Source organism: Salvelinus fontinalis, chromosome 3 (genome assembly GCF_029448725.1).
Source record: "Salvelinus fontinalis isolate EN_2023a chromosome 3, ASM2944872v1, whole genome shotgun sequence".
NCBI lineage: Eukaryota > Metazoa > Chordata > Actinopteri > Salmoniformes > Salmonidae > Salvelinus > Salvelinus fontinalis.
The window spans coordinates 34,820,410-34,843,194 of NC_074667.1; the positions used below are offsets into that span (position 1 = coordinate 34,820,410).

General features: G+C 42.1%; 2 protein-coding genes across 2 annotated transcripts in view; both read right to left on the minus strand.

Annotated features, from left to right (window-relative positions):
* Nucleotides 1–6,588, minus strand: LOC129845666 (protein canopy homolog 2-like). Its single transcript, XM_055913541.1, has 6 exons — nucleotides 6,479–6,588; nucleotides 5,721–5,826; nucleotides 5,455–5,570; nucleotides 5,101–5,298; nucleotides 4,714–4,810; nucleotides 1–520 (listed from the first exon to the last, which is right to left on the minus strand). Exons 2-6 carry the CDS (start codon nucleotides 5,824–5,826, stop codon nucleotides 477–479), a joined length of 561 nt encoding a protein of 186 aa, XP_055769516.1. The 5' UTR covers nucleotides 6,479–6,588; the 3' UTR covers nucleotides 1–476.
* Nucleotides 6,589–13,139: 6,551 nt separating this feature from the next.
* LOC129851537 (inactive dipeptidyl peptidase 10-like) overlaps nucleotides 13,140–22,785 on the minus strand; it is a 31,642-nt gene continuing 21,996 nt past the window's right edge. The window contains exons 4-25 of the mRNA XM_055918161.1: nucleotides 21,351–21,454; nucleotides 21,096–21,167; nucleotides 20,569–20,621; nucleotides 20,281–20,362; nucleotides 20,007–20,124; nucleotides 19,360–19,514; nucleotides 19,059–19,156; nucleotides 18,818–18,941; nucleotides 18,622–18,663; nucleotides 17,815–17,919; nucleotides 17,509–17,609; nucleotides 17,360–17,407; nucleotides 17,031–17,149; nucleotides 16,897–16,944; nucleotides 16,253–16,351; nucleotides 16,094–16,160; nucleotides 15,397–15,591; nucleotides 14,744–14,798; nucleotides 14,494–14,590; nucleotides 14,253–14,311; nucleotides 13,829–13,901; nucleotides 13,140–13,689 (exon numbers count right to left, since the gene is read on the minus strand). Of these exons, the coding sequence (XP_055774136.1) occupies nucleotides 13,481–13,689; nucleotides 13,829–13,901; nucleotides 14,253–14,311; nucleotides 14,494–14,590; nucleotides 14,744–14,798; nucleotides 15,397–15,591; nucleotides 16,094–16,160; nucleotides 16,253–16,351; nucleotides 16,897–16,944; nucleotides 17,031–17,149; nucleotides 17,360–17,407; nucleotides 17,509–17,609; nucleotides 17,815–17,919; nucleotides 18,622–18,663; nucleotides 18,818–18,941; nucleotides 19,059–19,156; nucleotides 19,360–19,514; nucleotides 20,007–20,124; nucleotides 20,281–20,362; nucleotides 20,569–20,621; nucleotides 21,096–21,167; nucleotides 21,351–21,454 (2,123 nt within the window). The 3' untranslated portion in view covers nucleotides 13,140–13,480. The remainder of the gene's footprint in view (nucleotides 13,690–13,828; nucleotides 13,902–14,252; nucleotides 14,312–14,493; nucleotides 14,591–14,743; nucleotides 14,799–15,396; nucleotides 15,592–16,093; nucleotides 16,161–16,252; nucleotides 16,352–16,896; nucleotides 16,945–17,030; nucleotides 17,150–17,359; nucleotides 17,408–17,508; nucleotides 17,610–17,814; nucleotides 17,920–18,621; nucleotides 18,664–18,817; nucleotides 18,942–19,058; nucleotides 19,157–19,359; nucleotides 19,515–20,006; nucleotides 20,125–20,280; nucleotides 20,363–20,568; nucleotides 20,622–21,095; nucleotides 21,168–21,350; nucleotides 21,455–22,785) is intronic.

A 22,785-nucleotide genomic window follows, 5' to 3' on the forward strand; every position in this document is an offset into this window, starting at 1 on the left:
TTGTTGTAGAAATATATATTTCCATCAAAGTAAGAAAAACAGATGAGTGACAAGATGATTACACAAAATAGAAAACGAATTGGAGTTGCTTAAGAAAGTGTAATCGAACCTTTCCATTCACTGAATAAACTGAATCAAAGCAACAAGCTTAACAAGATCAGCAACTATGTTGGACAATTACAGTATCTAACTATTGTTAAATAATTTTTCACCATTCTGCTTCAAGAGTAAGTGTGACTGTTTAAACTTGTGAAATCATCCAGCGTGATTTGTTGTTACTACAGCTCTGTGTAAGACAAACAGCACTTCATTGCAGTAATACATATTACAAGATTGTTCTATCGGTCTACAATCCTCACCTCCCCTCATCCCTAAGCACCTGGTGCTGGAGCTACTCCGGATAGTCTCCATCCCCATTGTAACGCGGTAGAAAGTAGATGTGCGTATAGCTGAGCTGCGTCCAGTGCACAACGGAATTATAGCTCATCATGAGGGATTTGCAGAGCATGGTCGCAAAGGTCTGCAGAGAAAAAAAGACAATGAGTTGTGTCATTTTGGTATTGATTTTACACTTTTCACATATTGTATTACAACTCGTTACAGCAAATACAATTTGGTAAGAGCTGCATCCCCAGTAGTAGGTTGTGTAGTCCGAAGGCTCAATCCCAATGCGCCCCCTTAGCCCTCCCCCTCAGTTTTAGGTGACCCAGTGAGCCATATGGAGTGGGAGTGGTGTCCCAATTCAACTTTGAGCAAGGCATGGTGCCTTTTCAGTCCTCTAGTTTGCACCCCAAACAAAGCAAATAGAGTTGCTAACTTCCTACCAAGTGGTACTCAGAACCCCATGGTCATTGTCTAGGAAACAAAACGTTTTTTTTCTTCTGCTGGGAGTATGTTGGAGAACTGCTTCGTAGCTGTGGAGTCCTTGAAAAAGCAAATGGAATGATTCTGAGCACCTATTTTTTTTTGCATTTTATATGGATTCTGTGAATAATAAAATTGTGTGTATAATCGATTACTAGAGATTTGATAAAGTAATACTGGGAATATAATTAGACACAATTTAAACTACCGATATGTAGACGTACATAGGTTGAGTTGGTATCTTTAATGGATAATTTGCTAAAGATTTAGTTAAAGTATAACAGACTTGTGATAAGTTTGTCTCATTTGATAGTAAAGAAATTAACCACAACACTATAGAGCCACTGGCAGAAGCTTTTAGATCTCCATCCATCTATGGTGTTCGTATAGGTGGGTGTGAACATCTAGTCTCACTATATGCGGATGACATTTTGCTTTACCTCAAACCAGAAATCTTGTACCTTTTTCAAACCTTGCCCAAAGTTTTCAAACAATAGGAAGGTTGTCACTTGTGGAAAAGGTCTCAAACCCTTTCATTAAAAATACTTTCAAATATGGTTTGAAGTCTAAACAAACACCTTTCTATAATAACCCCATGTTACCCGATGCCCAGAGAGATGCTATTACATCTCTTGGTTCAGCAAAAGGAATTAAAACATTTGGTAATCTGTGTAGAGAAGGTGAACTACCATCCTTCCAACAACTGGCATCTAATTTTCAGTTACCTCAAACTCATTTCTTCAAGTACCTACAAGTTAGGCACTATATTTCCACTCAGCAGGGAGGTAGGATTCAGCCCATGAGTAAACCTATAACTGAAACTGTGGCTGGAGAAGGGGTCAAAGGTTTAATTTCTTACATGTACTCTAAACTCTGTTGGGGAACAATGACGCTCTGAAGACTTGAATGAAGTGGCATGATGACTTGTCTCATTTGAGGATGAGAAATGGGGAAATACCTTTTTAGATGCTCAGTGTCTTTCATTTAACACAAGGCACAAGTTGATGCAATTCAATATTTTACATAGGGTCTACTTTACACCAGAGAGACTGAATAAGATCAATTATATACACTGCTCAAAAAAATAAAGGGAACACTTAAACAACACAATGTAACTCCAAGTCAATCACACTTCTGTGAAATCAAACTGTCCACTTAGGAAGCAACACTGATTGACAATAAATTTCACATGCTGTTGTGCAAATGGAATAGACAAAAGGTGGAAATTATAGGCAATTAGCAAGACACCCCCAATAAAGGAATGGTTCTGCAGGTGGTGACCACAGAGCACTTCTCAGTTCCTATGCTTCCTGGCTGATGTTTTGGTCACTTTTGAATGCTGGCGGTGCTTTCACTCGTGGTAGCATGAGACGGAGTCTACAACCCACACAAGTGGCTCAGGTAGTGCAGTTCATCCAGGATGGCACATCAATGCGAGCTGTGGCAAAAAGGTTTGCTGTGTCTGTCAGCGTAGTGTCCAGAGCATGGAGGCGCTACCAGGAGACAGGCCAGTACATCAGGAGACGTGGAGGAGGCCGTAGGAGGGCAACAACCCAGCAGCAGGACCGCTCCCTCCGCCTTTGTGCAAGGAGGTGCACTGCCAGAGCCCTGCAAAATGACCTCCAGCAGGCCACAAATGGGCATGTGTCTGCTCAAACGGTCAGAAACAGACTCCATGAGGGTGGTATGAGGGCCCGACGTCCACAGGTGGGGGTTGTGCTTACAGCCCAACACCGTGCAGGACGTTTGGCATTTGCCAGAGAACACCAAGATTGGCAAATTCGCCACTGGCGCCCTGTGCTCTTCACAGATGAAAGCAGGTTCACACTGAGCACATGTGACAGACGTGACAGAGTCTGGAGACGCCGTGGCGAACGTTCTGCTGCCTGCAACATCCTCCAGCATGACCGGTTTGGCGGTGGGTCAGTCATGGTGTGGGGTGGCATTTCTTTGTGGGGCCGCATAGCCCTCCATGTGCTCGCCAGAGGTAGCCTGACTGCCATTAGGTACCGAGATGAGATCCTCAGACCCCTTGTGAGACCATATGCTGACATGCACATTTGTGGCCTGCTGGAGGTCATTTTGCAGGGCTCTGGGAGTGCACCTCCTTGCACAAAGGCGGAGGTAGCGGTCCTGCTGCTGGGTTGTTGCCCTCCTACGGCCTCCTCCACGTCTCCTGATGTACTGGCCTGTCTCCTGGTAGCGCCTCCATGCTCTGGACACTACGCTGACAGACACAGCAAACCTTTTTGCCACAGCTCGCATTGATGTGCCATCCTGGATGAACTGCACTACCTGAGCCACTTGTGTGGGTTGTAGACTCCGTCTCATGCTACCACTAGAGTGAAAGCACCGCCAGCATTCAAAAGTGACCAAAACATCAGCCAGGAAGCATAGGAACTGAGAAGTGCTCTGTGGTCACCACCTGCAGAACCATTCCTTTATTGGGGGTGTCTTGCTAATTGCCTATAATTTCCACCTTTTGTCTATTCCATTTGCGCAACAGCATGTGAAATGTATTGTCAATCAGTGTTGCTTCCTAAGTGGACAGTTTGATTTCACAGAAGTGTGATTGACTTGGAGTTACATTGTGTTGTTTAAGTGTTCCCTTTATTTTTTTGAGCAGTGTATATTCACCATTTTGCCCAAGGTGTAAAACAGGGGTGGACACCCTTATGCATGTGTTTTTGTCCTGCCCTGAACTAAGCAATTATTGGAAAGACATTCAGATCTTATCACAGGTCACTAATATGATGGTACCACTAGAGCCATCCCTTGTATTTCTTGGAGATGACTCTGTTCTAACAGTTAATATTGGTAGCAAAACCAAATTCATTAAATTGGCAGTCATTGCAGCCAATAAATGCACAGCTTTTATATGGAAGAGTGACACTTCGCCAAACAAGCAGATGTGGCTAAGAACTAACTTCCTATATTCCATCTGAAAAAAGTATGTACAATTTACATAATAAAGCCTTTGAATTTACTGATGCCTGGAGTGACTTTCAGCAGTTTCTTGAGTCGTCACCTTAGCTGCCTCATTTTCTTTATTAATGTATCATTTGTTTTTGCGTTGAATAATTTATTTTCAACCATTGAATGTGAAGGTTATTCTGTTTATTTTTTTTGTTAATCATTGAAGCTACTACCGGTAGAGGGGAGGAAGGGGGGTGTTCATGTGATGGAGAGGGAAGGGTTTTGCACGATGTGCACCCATGTAGCATGGTGTTTTGTGTAGGTGGAAGAAATAACTGCGCATCTGTCATATTTTGCTGATTGTTAAATTGTTTTAAAAAAGCCAATATATTGTAAAAAAAAAAGTGAATGCTTATTTGCTAAGTGAGGCTTACTTGATCAAATATGTTTAGGTTGTTACCAAAGTACAACAGCCATATACCACACCTCCTCAGGCCTTAATGCTCAAGTATATTATAATTTTGATTCGATTTTAGTAATTTCAATGTCAATTGAGCTCCACATTGAACCACAGCCAGAGGATGGGTACATTACAGCCACATTGTTTTGCGGTTCTCATTTGTTACTCATATGGTATGTACATATTTGTTGCATTAGAAATAAGGACAGCTATTACTGCCGCCAGTACAGGCAATTTGAAAAACAAGGCTCTTCACCAATGAATTGCGGTGTAGGCTATCCGTTGGCGAATTCTGATGCGAGTGACATAGAAATGTTCCAATCCCTAGGGCTATTCAACTCTCCTTACCACTAGTTGCTCCGTTTGAGTGCCACTCCCCAACCGAGGGGGAGGGCTAAGGGGGGGTATTGGGATTGTGCCATAATCTCTGGTGGTCAATATGATGTACTGGATCAAGTAATAATGTGGCATACCTGTTCTCTTGCTGCAGAGTTTGTCTTTGACGTTGTCCGTTTCATGTGCAAAAAATTCGATGACCTCATCTTCATGTTGTTCAACGATGGTCTCACACTGGGGGTAAGGTGGATAAGATAATGGTTAAATAAGATGTAGTGGGACATATTTCCCTGAGTTGCAGGAGCTTGGAGCCATTGGCTTGCAATCCACAATACAAACATTTAGAAATCTTCCCCTTTACTGCATTGGTATGTTTGGGTGAAAGTTGCAATCAACTGCAGTCATTGTTGCGATTATCATTCACTATATTTATCAGACGTTCTAGAATGTCACACTGATGCGCTATAGCTTGTCATCATCCCTAGTCCCTACCCCCAACACGTGAAAATTAAAACGCTACCCACAGCATATTTCAGGCTGGATGTGACTCTGGAATCCAGTTTAGCCTCTGAAAGGTCCATGGATTTTCCGTTCCGAGACGTGACCCTTTCGTAGGTCTTCCTGCTGGTGGTGGGGTCCACACGTTCCCCATAATCCTTCATCCGCTCACACACCTCCTCCATTAGCTCTAGGAGGCTACCTTCCGAGCGGGCGAAGGGCACCTGGGGGGGACACAATGTTGGTGAGCTTAAAAAGAGAGAACGATTACAACCCGATAATATTAAACACTAATCAACTGTAGAATCCTACAAATAAATACCATTGAATGGTGTAAAATATGGCCAATGTAGGACCCAGTAGCCATCAGGTACCCTTACCTCTCGAATAGACTGGCTACCATCTGGGTTGATTCTAAAAGACCCTGTCTGGATCATTTTCTTAGGATCCACCTGGGATATCGCCCACTCCATCTCATCCACCATGGCCCTACATGCTGACGGAGATTAAGTAAATGTTAGGGTACTCAATGAAGGTATGTGGACCAAAAGTGGATGCACAACGTAGAAAATAAGGGTGTTGGGATAAAATTATGAGAATAAATGGGATCTAGTGTAGTAAATGGGTATTAAGTCCAAATACTTACCTCCACATTTGAGATCCTGTCCCTGCCTGGCTCCTTGGCAGTGGCTTACAAGGAGAACAAGTAGCACACATCGAGCAAGTGATTGCAAGGGATAAAACATCTTCATCTAAGCAAAATTGGAGGGGAAGAAAAACACAGGAAATATAAATTACACTGAAAAATAACATGTAAACATGCAAGTCCTTCTTAATGAGTTGTCATAACATTCAGTTTACAGCTATTTTTCCCCATGTTCAGGGACTATAACCAAAGACAGTGCAGTATGAAGACCCTCTGAAACTGCTTCTATTAATAGAACGATCGACGTTGACGATGTATGCTCATGCGTAGAAAAACACCGGGCGACAAACTGCGCATGTGCACGGAGTAAAATCAAAGGCACTACTTCGATATTATTTGTTTTTTGACAAATGTATATTATGCGTTTAAGACAAATGTAAAAACTTTGTTAATCACTTTCACGAGATAGCAGTAATTACATGTTCAACCACTTAAGACTGTCACGAATCTAGGTTGTACCTTTAGATTTCGAGAAAAGGTACAACTACGGGAACTATTACACTTCTCCCATTGTCTTGGTCGTTCACGGAAGTCTCGCGATGTTGCGCCTCTGGGTTTAGAAACTCTGTGCTAGATAAGTAACGTAATCAAAAATAAATGATTGGTAAAACACACTGAACATGCATGCATGCTACTGCGCTGAACAGTTTCTAACGTGTAACAAAGATGCAATTCAACTTTCAATGATTAGTAATGACCTGTTGTTTGTGAATTTCAGCCACCGCTAGAAAGATTTGAAGATTTTCATTCCACGCTGTTCCATCGCATTCGGTAGAAACTGGTGACGTAGGCAACGGGATGCTACCGGTAGTTGTCTGAATTTATGCCAGAGACAATTAGGACCCAAACCAAATGTTATCAGACAGCGAAGAACTTTCGATTTCTTGATTTCATGGCAAATATCCACGGTCTTCAATGTAAAAAGTCATATGCATCACATTTAGTGAAACAGGGGTTTTATTTAGACTATTAAGTGGATTACATTCAAATCGCTGATGAGCAATGATCTATGGCTGTCTTTCGTTTTGCCTGTTTGCATTTGGTCTGTCAAACCAAAGATAATGTATATGACGAGATGGTCTTGTCTCTGCCCTATCAATGGGGCCATTGTCTCAAAGGCTGAAACTGCCAGTTGCCTAGTTGCTTATTGGCTATCTTATTGATCTGCTTATTGGTCTGCTTCGCCTCTTCCTCTCTGTCCAAAATCAAATCTGAGTAGACACTGCTGAAGGTGCATTTGGGTGAGTGCTCACTGCTATGTCATCAACAGTATGATGTTGAACTGCTTAGGGTTCAACAACATAGTGCCCGCCAAGCTCATCACTAAGCTCAGGACCCTGGGACTGAACACCTCTCTCTCTGCAACTGGGATGGTGGCAGTGGTGGGCCGTCAGGGCCAGCAAGGCCTTCTCTGCTGGCCTAAACATCATCAGAATATAATATTTTTTTTAAATATATTTTCCCACAAATATGTATTAAATTATTCCCCAGAGTAAGAGTTATACTCTTCATTTCATAGCTTTCCTCTTGGTTGCACTGCTTCCAGCCCCAGGTTGAGATTTGGAGGGCTGGTCTTTATGTTAGATCTTTTATCCAATCATATTCAGCCATCATGTGTTGCCAGGGGTCTAAAATCTGCCCTCAGGCTTTCAGAATCAACAGTGCGGGAGCTTGTAGCTTATAGTGAATGGAAATGAAAATTTAGTGTCAACCAATCAGCTTTAGAGTTGGCTATTGTACGCCTGCTGGCTGGCTCCAGTGTTACACAGGAGCCAGCTAGCAGACGTAGTGCGTGCACGTCTTTTGATTGGATTACCAATATTGAGAGGCAGGTCCTATGGGCAGGTCTATGCAGATCTAGGAAACTGAATTTGATAAACGAATTAATTTGCGTACTACTAAGCTGTTTTTTCGACCCACAATGGCGGAAGGAGGAGAAGATATCGATTTGGTCGAGGATATAATTATAACGCCATTCTCAAGACAAACTTTTCAAGAAAAGTTAGACATTGTAAGGAGAGGTCGCCGGACGCCGACGCTACAAAGCCTGTCACAGGCGGGAAAGGGGTTCCAACTACGAGCGCTATCAATGGCTCACAGGCTCCGAGAAGCACTGCAAACTGTACTGCTGGGAATGCCTATTATTTGCAAGTGATCGATTTGGTGTTTGGAGCCACACTGGCTTTGCAAACTTGAGTTGTCTAACCAAGGCAGCAACGAGACACCAAAGTACGGCTGGGCACTTACAAGCAATGGTGCTTTTGAAAACCTTTGGGGACACCGGAGTGGATCTACAGCTCAACGAACAAGCGCGCAGGGCAACGGAGCTGCACAATGAAAAGGTGAAGGGAAATATTGAAAAGACTAATTGATTGTGTCATGTTTTTGGGTAAACACTGTTTACCCAAAAATGTCAATTTCAAGGTGACGCAACGCCTGGTTATACTGCGTTCCTGTCTAAATGTATAGTGTCTAGAGCCATGGCATCATAATGATGGTAATAAGAGGTGGATTAATTCGGGTGGGACTGTGTAGTACCTCACTGAAGGCCCAGGCCCACGGCACACCACTGGATGGTGGGAAGGGTAGGCAACCTCTTGTACTCCCTGTTCTCCCACGACTGCATTTCCGTGCATGACTCCAACACTATCGTTAAGTTTGCTGATGACACAACGGTGGTAGGCCTGATCACCGACAACGATGAGACCGCCTATAGAGAGGAAGTCAGTGACTGCCAGGACAACAAACTTCAATGTCAGCAATACAAAGGAGCTGATCTTGGACTACAGGAAACGGAAGGCCATCGACGGGGCTGTAGCGGAGCGGGTCAGGAGCATCAAGTTCCTTGTTGTCCACATCACTAAGGAATTAACATGGTCCACACACACCAACACAGTTGTGAAGAAGGTACAACAACACCTCTTCCCACTACGGAGGCTGAAAAGATTTGTCATGGGCCCTCAGATCCTAGAAAAATTATACAGCTACACCATTGAGAGCATCTTGACTGGCTGCATCACCGCCTGGTATGGCAACTGCTTCATCACCGCCTGGTTTGGCAACTGCTTGGCATCCGACCGCAAGACCTGGACAATCTGCATTGAACCTCTTTGCACTAATTCCAATGCTTCCCACAGTTGTGTCAAGTTTGCTGGATGTCCTTTGGGTGGTGTACCATTCTTCATACACACGGGAAACTGTTGAGCACGAAAAACCCAGCAGCGTTATAGTTCTTGACACACTCAAACCGGTACACTTGGCACCTACTACCATTCCCCGTTCAAAGGCACTTAAATCTTTTGTCTTGCTCATTCACCCTCTTAATGGCACACATACCTTCCTTAACCTGTCTCCTCCCTTTCATATACAGTGGTTTAACAAGTGACATCAATAAGGGATCATAGCTTTCACCTGGATCTACCTGGTCAGTCTATGTCATGGAAAGAGCAATGTTTTGTATGCTCAGTGTATGCTATTATGTTGCTTCCCAGTTGACAACAAACGCTCCCACAACTTTAGAAAACATTCCCTTAAGAGTCTCATTAGGGAAAGGGGGGGATACCTAGTCAGTTTTACAACTGAATGCTTTCAACTGAAATGTGTCTTCCGCATTTAACCCAAACCCTCTGAAACAGAGAGGTGCAGGGGACTGACTTAATCGACATCCACGTCTTCTGGGCCCGGGGAACAGACAGATTTTTACCTTGTCAGCTCGGGGATTCAATCCTTTCGGTTACTGGTCCAACGCTGTAACCACTAGGCTACCTGCCGCCCAATTAACTAACATTTTCATAAGAATGTTCCTGTGATGTGCAAGGAATGTTTCCAAGAGATCATTCCCTTGATGTCAAATACAATTTACCCAGATTAGGAATACCAGAATTTAATATATGAATGTTCCTAGACACGTTTCATGGGAACATTGTAAGAACATTCATGCGTCCAGTTTTCTGTGGGTTAGGAGAATATTCCATCAATGTCCCACAGAACATACACAGAACATGGTTGCCATGTTCTCAAAACATAAGATATTAATGTTGTAGACACGTTTCAGGGGAACGTGGCAAAAACATTGTGTCCAGTTTTTCTGTGGGATAGGAGAATATTCCATCAATGTCCCACCAGATATACACAGAAGATGTTTACTATGTTCTCAGAACATAAGATATTAATGTTGTAGACACGTTTCATGGAAACATTGCAAGAATATTTGTGTCCAAAGAAAAATGAATTACACATCACGTCTTGTTACTGTTGCCAAGACAATCATTGGTGAACAACTGATCCATTCATAGATCTTTGTCTGCTGGCATTGATACTCACACACAGTGCTTTCAACCTACAGTTGAAGTCGGAAGTTTACATACACTTAGGTTGGAGTCATTAAAACTTGTTTTTCAACCACTCCACAAATTTCTTGTTACCAAACTATAGTTTTGGCAAGTCACTTAGGACATCTACTATGTGCATGACACAAGTAATTTCCAACAATTGTTTACAGACAGATTATTTCACTTATAATTCACTATCACAATTCCAGTGGGTCAGAAGTTTACATACACTGAGTTGACTGTGCTTTTAAACAGCTTGGAAAATTCCAGAAAATTATGTCATGGCTTTAGAAGCTTCTGATAGGCTAATTGACATAATTTGAGTCAATAGGAGGTGTACTTGTGGATGTATTTCAAGGCCTACTTTCAAACTCAGTGCCTCTTTGCTTGACATCATGGGAAAATCAAAAGAAATCAGCAAAGACCTCAGAAAAAAAATATGTAGACCTCCACAAGTCGGGTTCATCCTTGGGAGCTAATTCCAAATGGCCGAAGGTGCCACGTTCATCTGTGCAAACAATAGTATGCAAGAATAAACATCATGGAACCACGCAACCGTCATACCGCTCAGGAAGGAGACGCGTTCTGTGCAAATCAACCCTAGAACAACAGCGAAGGACCTTGTGAAGATGCTGGAGGAAACAGGTACTAAAGTATCTATATCCACAGTAAACTATTCCTATATCGACATCACCTGAAAGGCCGCTCAGCAAGGAAGAAGCCACTGCTCCAAAACCGCCATATAAAAGCCAGACTACGGTTTGCAACTGTGCATGGGGACAAAGATAGTTATTTTTGGAGAAGTGTCCTCTGGTCTGATGAAACAAACAATAGAACTGTTTGGCCATAATGACCATTGTTATGTTTGGAGGAAAAAGGGGATGGCTTGCAAGCCGACGAACACAATCCCAAACGTGAAGCACGGGGTGGCAGCATCATGTTGTGGGGATGCTTTGCTGCAGGAGGCACTGGTGCACTTCACAAAAGAGATGGCATCATGAGGCAGGAAAAGTATGTGGATATATTGAAGCAACATCTCAAGACATCAGTCAGGAAGTTAAAGCTTGGTCGCAAATGGGTCTTCCAGATGGACAATGACCCCAAACATACTTCCAAAGTTGTGGCAAAATGGCTTATGGACAACAAAGTCAAGGTATTGGAGTGGCCATCACAAAGCCCTGACCTCAATCCTATAGAAAACTTGTGGTCAGAACTGAAAAAGCGTGTGCGAGCAAGGAGTCCTACGAACCTGTCTCAGTTACACCAGCTCTGTCAGGAGGAATGGGCCAATATTCACCCAATTTATTGTGGGAAGCTTGTGGAAGGCTACCCAAAACGCTTGACCCAAGTTAAACAATTTAAAGATTATGCTACTAAATACTAATTGCGTATGTGTAACCTTCTGACCCACTGGGAATGTGATGAAAGAATTAAAAGCTGAAATAAATCATTCTCTCGACTATTATTCTGACATTTCACATTCTTAAAATTAAGTGGTGATCCTAACTGACCTAAAACAGGCAATTTCTACTAGGATTAAATGTCGGGAATTGTGAAACTGAGTTTAAATGTATTTGGCTAAGGTGTATGTAAACTTCCGACTTCAACTGTGCATATTTAACATATATGATTACGTTGTGAATGTTCATTTGTACAGTAATTATTATGCAACATGTCCTTACTTGGGATTTTAACTCACAACCTCTTGGTTTGCGGTACTCTTCCTGCTACACCACCATGTCTGTGTCAGGTATCAGTAATTTGACTATTCTCGTCATTGACTCGTTTTACTTATTTCAGCAATTGAAGGGCTTTCTGTGTAGTTGTCTAATGTTGATGGGGCCTATTAAGCTGTTTTAATGATACTCCTGAATCACTTTGATAAATAAAATATTTTCTTGAGTGTGCTTTTAAGAGAGCTGAGATTTACGTCAAAGTGCATTCACCCTATTGCTTACACCTATCAAGTTGTTTTATATCTACACAAGTGCCAAGAGAAGATAGTTTATGCTTTCTTCTGAACAGGGCCTACCTGTATTAGCCCAATAAGCAAATACCCTAGAGTTATCCCTTATTGGGACTGTGGTTGGGGCATTTGATATTTGGGCTAGTGGCCTGCGTTTTTGACCTTCTAGGGGAGTCAGTCACCCTACTCTCACATTCTTAGCAATACACACTGACGTCATGACTTTACTTTCATTAATCTGATGACTGTTATTTATTTAATCAACTATGTTTGTTACCTTATTAATCATGTAGCGTTAACTCATTAGGAATTTGGGGCACCATGGAAGAGGTTGTTTATACCATTTTTAATTTAAATGTTATTGATTTAACCTTTATTTAACTAGGCAAGTCAGTTAAGAACAAATTCTTATTTACAATGGCGGCCTACCAAAAGGCAAAAGGCCTCCTGCGGGGATGGGGGCTGGGCTTAAAAATAAAGAGATTAAAAATATATACAGCGGGGCAAAAAAGTATTTAGTCAGCCACCAATTGTGCAAGTTCTCCCACTTAAAAAGATGAGAGAGGCCTGTAATTTTCATCATAGGTACACTTCAACTATGACAGACGAAATGAGGAAAAAAAATCCAGAAAATCACATTGTAGGATTTTTAATGAGTTTATTTGCAAATGATGGTGGAAAATAATTATTATCGTTTATCGTTAATTATTCCTTGTATTATTATTTTTCTCTATGCATTGTTTGGAAGTTGTACAACTGAAATGTGTCTTCTGCATTTAACCCAACCCCTCTGAATTAGAGAGGTGTGGGAGGCAGTCTTACATCCACGTCATTGGCGCCCAGGGAACGGTTGGTTAACGGCCTTGCTCAGGGGTAGAACAACAGATTTTTTACCTCAGGGTTTCATTCCAGCAACCTTTCGGTTTCTGGCCCAACGCTCCTACCCACCATGCTATCTGGAAGGGCCCATAAGTAAGCATTTCACTGTTAGTCTACACCTGTTGTTTATGAAGCATGTGACAAATAACATTTGATTTGATTTAAGCAAACTATACCACCAGATAACTTCAAACTATTTATTACCATCTCAAATGCACTTAGGAAACAAGAACAAATTCTTAAAGATCTTTGCAATAATCAGGTTCTGCAATTTGGGTCATGCTAAATACTAGATGACTAAACTCCAAGGAAGTTTAACTTCCTTCACCATGGAGTGGAGTTTAGTCAGCTATCTAAATACAAAAATGCAAACTTTACTCAACATGAGACATTTCAGAGCATACTTTCCCTTCACACTACATGCCTTTTCACATTTCCCTCATGCAAAATCCTCAAGGTCAAAAGGATGGAAGTATGATGTTTGGTGTTTTGTTGTTGGATGTAAATGTTTGGGAGGGTAGCTCTCAGTCATCCTCTTGTCCATCAGACTTTTGAGGGGGCATAGGAGCCAGACAGTCCTGGAGAAAGTTTGCTAGGGTGCACCGGAAGTGCTGAACACTGTGGCTCCGTCTCAAAACGTGGCCCTCGTCAGGGTAAATCTGCAGAGAGTAGTTGGCCTTTGCTGACACCAGACGGTCTATGAGCTCGGCAGTGTGCTGGAAGTGGACATGTGCTACAAGATGGAAGTGTTACTTCACAAATATGTGCAAGTAGATCCATTCAATATCTCATATGGGGCATGTCTTTATTTTTGTGGCCCTTCTGAAAGTGTTCCCCTAAATATTAGTTGAATAGATCATAAAGGTTCTCACCATCTGCGGTTCCATGTAAAAGGAGGAAGTTCTTGTCCCTCAGATTGGCCACATCATCCAGCAAAGAGGCAGCCTGAGGAGAAATGTTGAACTAAGACCCAGGTTTTTGGAATGCTGACTAGGTGGAATACAGCTACGACCAGAAGTGACTTTTTCGTAGCATGTTAGGAGACTTTACACAGCAGGTTAGGATAATTAACATAGCAGGTTAGGAGAATTAGGTTAAAGTTAGGAAAGGGTTAGCTAAAATTCTCTCCTAACCTGCTACGAAAAGTCACTTCTGGTCTTAGCTGTACTCCATCTAGTCACAATCTATTTTTCGTTCAAAGGAAGACTAAAGAAACAAGTTGAGTGCATGTGAGAGAGACGATGTTACACCATCTTATACTTTACAATCAATTTGAAGAACAAGATCTTGACTTACATTGTAGAAGCTCTCCTGAGTGGCTGGAAGACCCAGGTATCTCTCAGAAAAAGCAGCATCTATTATGACAGTCATTATTGTTTATAAATCGATAACAAACTCTAAAAGATAAACCAAGTAACAACCGGGGTAGGTATAGGATTGAATAATAGTGTAACAAACTGTCAGACACAGTATGTCTAATCACAAGAACAAAGATGGAAAAGCAACACAGATTACTCCTAAATGTTGGTGGACGTACTGTAGATTTTGAAGTCTGTGATTGGAGCCATCACTGCAGCACATTTAAATATGTTGGCTGCTGCCATCATCTTCATTGTCAGAAGTCCACCAAATGCCTGTTGAAAAGATAAAGGGTGGGGTACTCACATTCAGAGGTGACTACATGCAGAATACTGTTTGATCTAACATGGATGTTTTAAGCTCTTTCCCCACTTTGGCTGGGTCTGCTAGAATCAATGCAGCAATATAGTTGGAAATAGACCCTATACCTTTCCATACAGCGCAATTCTTCTGTTGTCAATGTACGGCAACTCCAACAACCACCTGTAGCAAAGAATGCATTGGGGTCTTTCCACCTCAAAAAGCACAAGAAAGACGATTTCGACACCCACAATCTCAGATTATATATTTTTTTAAGTATAATAATTTCAGGATAGTAAAATGTCTTCAGTGTAAACTTAAACCAGATATAAAGTATGTAGAAAAGATAATGAGCTATATAATTTTTCATAAGATCGTCTTTGAAAATGAACAATCACCAAAATAAAAACTAGACAGTTAGGGAGAATCTAAAGTTAAAAAAATGTCATGCCCCCATTGATTTTGTTATAATGTTTGAATCACTCAGTTAGCATAATAACACGGCATTAGCCATGGAAAAATGTGTAGAATTGCAGGAAATTAGCTGTTAAACTGCACATTTTCACTCAATTCCATTCCAAAATGTGTAGAAAACCTGAAATTTGTTTTAAAACTGCAATTTTTTCTCTCAGCCCCAATGATAAAATGTGTAGAATTGCAGAAAAGTTGCTTTGAAACAGTTTTGGATGACATGGAATGACTCATTGCTTAAATACAGTATGACTAAGAAATTATTTAGATGCTGCTGAAATCTACGCTGTACTCATCATTGATTACTCACTCTACTACGCTCAGCAGGTCTTTGACTCTCTGGGAGCTGAGTTTCCTGGGGTCAAGGTTAGGTGACCTCAGGCCGTGTGCCGCCCCACTTTTACCGTCCACCCAGGCCAGAGCTACACCGTGGATACTGAAGAGGACCTGGGGCCAGCCCAGAGAGAAACGGTCTGTGACTGCCTGAGTGTCAGGGGCTCCATCCCTGAGACACACAGACAGAGATGAGAAGAAAGGAAATGGGATCAGGAAGTCAACAAAGTTAGGTGGAGGAGAAGTGAATACACTGAGTGGCGCAGCGGTCTAAGTCACTGCATCTCAGTGCTAGAGGCGTCACTACAGGCCCTGGTTCGATTCCAGGCTGTATCACAACCGGTGATTGGGAGTCCCATAGGGCGGCGCACAATCGGCCCAGCGTCATCCGGGTTTGGCCGGTGTAGGCCGCCATTGTAAATAACAATTTGTTCTTAACTGACTTGCCTAGTTAAATAAAGGTTAAATAAAAAATGTAGGAGGTTATGGAGCTTTTGTGTTAATAATTATTCATATTTGGAGGACACCCGTGTCAAAAATATTGATCTTATCGTTATGAAATGTTAGCTTGCAAGGTCTTTGTTTCGATGCCCATTTTTTATCTCAGTGCAAAACCGTTAAAGTTTGCATTTGTGTTTCACATTTTCATGCTTTCTTCTTTTTGCAGGTCTTACACGATGATGAGGAGAGGATGCAGGCCTTCTTCATACCCCTGTGGTAGACCCAGCTTTAGATGGATATCTGCAACATGGATACCACAGTTGCTCTCAATTCATGTTAAGTCATAATAAGTTCTCTAAGAAAAAGAGTGGTTTCCTCAGTGTTTACTGTACCGTAGTGGTCAGCTGTAATGGTGCTGTAGTGTGTGATGGGGAGCCGTTTTCCCTCCAGGGCCTCAGACAGAGGCTTGTTGTCTTCCAGGACCTTGTACCCTAAGAAAACACTCAGTTTACATCCCAAATGGCACCCTATTCCCCTTACAGTGGACTACTTTTGACCAGGGCCCATAGGACTTTGGTCAAAAGGAGTGCAATGCACTATGTAGGGAATAGTGTGCTGTTTGGGGCGCATCCTCACCAGTGACTAAATACTGAACAGAAAACATCTGGCTGAACTAACAATCATTCAAGTGTTTTAGGGCTACAGCTGCCGACATTGTAAGACATCGACACATATTCGATTGTGCTCAATATCAACCTCTGCTCAGACAATATATTGTCAAATAGCTAATTCAAGTTGTGAGTTAAGGACAGGACGACGGCTATAGTCAAACAGTGTTTAATGTAATCAGCTTGAAAACGGCCACAAACACAAATACTCCCCTTAGCCTTTCCCATCCCATTTGTTTAGAGAAAATGAGTAAAGATGGAATGTGGAGCCATACATACAGGAAGCATGTATACTGTATATACTGTAGCTCAATTATGAAACTTAGTAGACATATTAAAACATGAAAAACAACTTATGTAGAACTCACTGAAATGTTCTCTGGTGCTGTGGACAGTCACTCTGGGGATGCCAGGGCCTACAACAAAGAGACATCAAGATGAAGAACAGAAAAAAGGAAAGAAAGAGAGAAAGAGATAGATGAATGGAGAGTGAGAGATTCACCCAAGCAGTGGAGGATAACGCGAGTGAGGCTGGGGTTGAACTGTGGCTTGTAGAAGCGGCAGGTCTCTGAGAGTGTGCAGGTAAGACAGTGTCTCTGAGAAAAAACCCAGAGGTTCACACTGAGAAAGAGGAACAGTGAATAGAAAACATTCAGACTGAACGATGTAAACATTTCTTATGGACCTGAGTTACTCCCGACCAAGGGACTTTACCAGGATAAAGTCTGGGCTAGTGCTTAGAGTTTTTGCTGGTCAGGTCACGTGGTCAGGAAAAACATATTGATCTATTTATGGATTATGGTATAATTATAGGGCCTTGTGCATATTTACCTGTAAAGGTGTCTGCTGTGTTTGGATGCCTCTGTGCTGATGAAGTATCTGCAAACAGACAGAAACCATATCAGGCTGATGTGCTGTGGTTACATTAATGCCAGCTGCAGTCACACCAGCAAATGCTAGGGATAAGCAAATCTCTTTACTCCTCATACAGTTTCTCTGCATCTTCATCCAGGCCACAGAGCGACATCACGTCCCAGTGCCCTGATGTCAGGAATCGTGGAGACATGGGGGTAGTCAAAGGCTGCAGGGAGAGAGAAGCTGAGTTAGAGAGAGAGACAAGCCAAAGACACAGAGATAGAGACCGTGTAAGAGGGAGGGAGCGAGGGAGTTAAAGGTAGATGAAGGGGTCATTGGATAGTGAGGAGAAAACCCTAGCCATTCAAAATAGACTAACTTGGGCCAAATAAGATAAAGCAAGGTAGATAAGGCTGAAACGCAACTCTGACCTGAGTAGGGAGGACAGCTATGTGTCGATAATCTCCGTGACCCCCTTGTGCGACAGGCAGAGTGACATAGAACACGGAGCCGTCTCTAGAGAAGAGGGGTGCCTCCTGTTGGCCAGAAAAGTAATTTCCACAGTTGTTAGTCATCATACAGTGTCTAGGGCAGAGATGGACAACTCCAGTCCTCGGGGATCAGAGTGGTGTCACACTTTTCCCCCATCCTGAGCAAACACAGCGGATTCAACTAATTGCATTCGAAACTGAAGATCATGATTAGTTGATTATTGGAGTCAGGTGTGTTAGCTGGGGCTCGGGCAAAAGTGTGACACTAATCAGGCCCCCGAGGACGGGAGTTGCCCATCCTTGATCTAGGGCCTAGAGGTTTTCCTGTCAATGTGACCTGACCAGACCCAAAGGCCACGTGGTCAGAAGAGAAACCGTGGGCCCAAATCATCTCGACTCATTCCCATTACTTAATAACACTACTCATTTTAGTATTCCATTTCTCTCCCTCCAAGTCCCACTGAAATCCATTTATCTTGTATTCATGTCTTCCTCTTGTCTTAATTTATCTTGTCTTCATGCAACCACGTTAATTTAATTGAATCGAATCACTTAATGATTAGAATAGGCAATTCCTCCCCTCGGGGCTCTAAATGCTTTAATACAGACTAAAGTTCGCTACATATAATGACGGTCTTAAAAACTGTAATGAAACACAGCAAGTTTTCCCATTTCTTATACATTTTCTGTGAATAGATTCAGCCTTTTGGTTGATCTTGGTTAAAGTGATTAGTAGGCAGAATTTACCTGTGGTTGCCCTAGCCAGACATCCATGGTCATTTTGCGTTTCTGTGAGGGTTGCAACAGAAAAAAGGCATTACACTCATACTCATACATATCATTGACAACCAATAAGCATCCACATGAATCACACGGATCACATCCAGCTGCTAGAAATGATGTATCTACTCCCTTTACAACTGACAACTGATCAGTGTATCACCTGTGAGCAGACTCCAGTAGTGGCCTCGCACACAGAGAGAACAGACTGGTTCTGGACCCGGTTCAACCAACGCACAGCCAGCCTGGTCCCACTGGTCCATTTCACCATGGAGATGTAATGGCCTCTGGACACAGGCAGGCAGACAGAAAGACAAGGGAGAAACACCGAGGTTTAGGTCTAAAAAAAACTATTTACATATGGAGAGAATAAATACACTGATTTAAATGAGTACCTACAGTACCTGTTTTTGAGTGAGACTGGAGCAGTCATCCTCAGAGTGTGAGCAGGGCTGAAGACGTTCACCACGTAAAGAGTAACTGCCGGGATATTATCTCCTGCCTGGAAGGGAAGGATGCACATCAACACATTCTGCATAGATAACATTGTTCAAAGACATTCTGTATTGACCTCAATTCATCTTATTGTAGGCTCTGCCAAGAGGGTTTATGGCAGAGGAGATGACCTTGGAATTTATCTAAGTTAAGGTGTATAAAATTAGTCTTTATTGACATTATTATTATTATTGTTATTATACATTTCACCTTAGGGTATGGATAGTAGACTCCTGTGGGGTATGGCCCTCCAGTGAAACGAGGGATCTCCACATAGGGTGTGTGTGTGTTGTTGATGGACAGGTACGCCAGTCGTACCCCATCTCCAGACCACCAGTAGGCAGGGTACGTCTGGAGGATCTCTTCTGGAAACACATGACATGACAGTCAACATGCAGTAGCAGGTGTAAATGGGCCCATCTACTGTATATAGTATACAGACTCAAGCTCACAAATTCTTAATATAGATTGATAAGAATGTTTCTACATGGGAACTTCATTTGTGATGTCAGGCACATTCAAGTACATTACATTCATATACATTACATATTATAGATCTATTATCATTTATGAGGTAAAGTATAGTATATGACAAAATATATATGTGATGTCGATGGTGTTGTTCTGTCAGGTGGACACTAACAGAAAAGCACAAACGAGGCATGCTAAAAACTACATGGCGACGATCAGTGGCGGCTGAGCTGGATGAGCTGGGTCTCTCATGGGACAGGGCGCAAGCTGTGGCCAAAGACAGACTCCAGTGGCAGAAGATTGTTGCAGCCTTATGTCCTACCCGGGAAGAAGAGGACTAAGTAAGTAAGTATGATTTTACACTACAAAGGCAGCGTCTTTCTCACCCTCATATGTCCAGTCTGACAGCCCGTTGATAACAGACCCACTGCCTGTAGTGCTGAGACGTGCAGGATCACTGTACACACCGGGCTGGTAGTAGAGGTTATTCTGAAAGATGTAGATCTGCCAAAATAACAGAGTGCCTATGTAACTCAATGTAAATATAACACACACAAATTAACATACAGTGTGTGAACATGATGGGCCAAAAAAGAGCATCTCTCGGGACGTATTTGGGCTGTGGGCTGCATGTTGTGCACTTCTGCCTTAGGGCCTCACCAAATGATTTCCATGGGGACCCCATGCGGCATATTGAAGCGCAGATGGCTTCACTCTGTGTGGGTTTAGCTCAAGAAAATCCCTGCGAGAAACAAACACAGAAATGCATGAGAATATACACACAAACACATGGATACACAACAAGTTTTTTTTTAATTCATGGTATTGGCTGAAGTAAACTGTTCAATTACCAGATGACCTGTTATGCATCATATTTCATTTGGATGTGTTGGTTTGGATTGATTCCACAATATAGGAATACATTATCATGCTATCAATAATACTTACCCTGTCCCCACACTGTAAATGACATAGGAAGCTGAAAATGATTTTGAGAACACCTATCAAGGGCAGAGGAGAGGAATATAATCAAATCAACAGTAAAGAACTTGCCTAAAATGACGACACAGTCCAAATATTTTCCAATAATAGTTACCATGGATATAATGATAACTCAGTTACACAGCTGCTGGTGCTGCAACATATTTTATATGCTTTGCATTGAGGCATTTCCAAGTCTTTAAGAACAATAAATGCCCATCCCAAAAGAGAAACTGTGCCAGATTCTGAATTGGATAAAACAAGCCCTTTGGGAGCATAACAGTGTTCTGATTTGTTTGTTTTCTCTCGATAATCTTAGCTTAGTTCCATCTTAATTAAAATATCCTGTTAAAAGATGAAAGATGTTGCTTAGAGCAGAATTAAATCAGTCTATTTAAACGGGGGTGGAGTTACGGATACAAATCAGCAGTAAGTTGCCAGTTTTATCTTGAAATATTCCTCAATAGATACACTGACTGTTAAACATTACCTACCAGATGCAAGTTGTAGGCCAGCAGAATATACTTCTGGTCTGGTGACACTTGAAACTTTGTGTCATTCAGATTCTTGTAAAACAGAAACAAATATATCAAAATGCAAATAAAAACTGCAGTGGGAGGAGTGATTATTTCTCAAATACAAGTTGACACCTGTGGGAGACTGGGGGTATGGATATGTATGCTGAAGCTCCATCAGTCTGTCAATCAACCACCTTGGAGCAGAGTTTTGTTTGTTCCGTCTGTACTCACTAGGATGCTGCCGCCCAGCAGAGAGATGGTGAGGTTCTCACTCAGGCTGTGTTTTAGGATGTGCCCTTCCCTGGTGCGAAAGGCCACCTCATCATCTACAGAGGGGAGTTAGAGTAGAAGCCATGCAGTGGTGAGACTGGCAAATAGACAGAAGACAGAGTTGTTGTTGAAACATGAAGGACTGGTTTCCCAGACCCAGATTAAGCCTAGTCGTGGACAAAAAAAAAACACTTTGGATTGAGACTTTCCAGTGAGAATTATGTTTAATCCGGAAACCGTCCTGATTCTCCTAAAGTAAAGAGAGTGTCTGCTAAACGAATAAACTGCAAAGTGTAATGTAGTATAAAGGCCATTGGATTTATGTAAAATATACATGTATTGTACATGTACTGTATGTGACATACATATGTGTATTTTGTTAATAGATTTCTTAATTCAATGAGCAACCTTTCATCAATGCCTCGGATGGTTATGTTAGGGATTGGAAACTGTTCTAATAATTCCAATTTAGGAAATTACACCTTTCTTACGTACGCCTTTCCTACGCACTTCTCAGTAGTTGGTATTCAAACTTACCTTATGAAGGTGTGTAACAGCCTTTGCAGGAGGGGGAACCGCTGAAAACCCTCCCACTTGCAGGCCGACAGATTTTCTCGTGGAGTTTTCATTCAATAGGGTTTTCAGTATATTTATCTTAATATAGCCAACCCTATAAATACAGTGTACGTTTCAGTTCGAATTCTGTCGACAGACTCAGAAGACTATATCGAGAGAACTGCTTCAGAATACAAGGGATAAATGAAAGAAAGCCATCTAAATATCTGCATATCTGTCTTTGTTTTAGCAGCAATTGGTAGATTTTAAAATACTCTGATCTTGTAGATTATTTAGGGCTAGGAAAGTATTTATGAATAAAAAAAACAGTTTTGGAGAGCCTTTACGCCTTTACGCATGAAAGAAAATGGTGGTTTGATTCATTCTGATTGCCACATTCTTCCATTGTAATGTTGGAAGATTAGTGTACATAGGATTATAATAGGGAGAATAGTGTACAATAGTAGGCTATATCCTTGTCTACTGCCTGCACTAACCATTAAACTGTGTGATGACACAGCCAAGTATTGTGCCATGCATCTGGTGAAACTGTTATGGCTTGATCTGCGCTCCGCTCCATAATGGATGCCCTCAATCTCACACAAATTATTAAGGAACCCACCAGGTACAACCCTAAATCCGTAAACATGGGCACCCTCATAGATATCATCCTAACTAACTCGCCCTCCAAATACACCTCTGCTGTTTTCAATCAGGATCTCAGCGATCACTGCCTCATTGCTTGCATCCGCTATGGATCAGCGGTCAAACGATCACCCCTCATCACTGCCAAACGTTCCCTAAAACACTTCTGCGAGCAAGCCTTTCTAATCGACCTGGC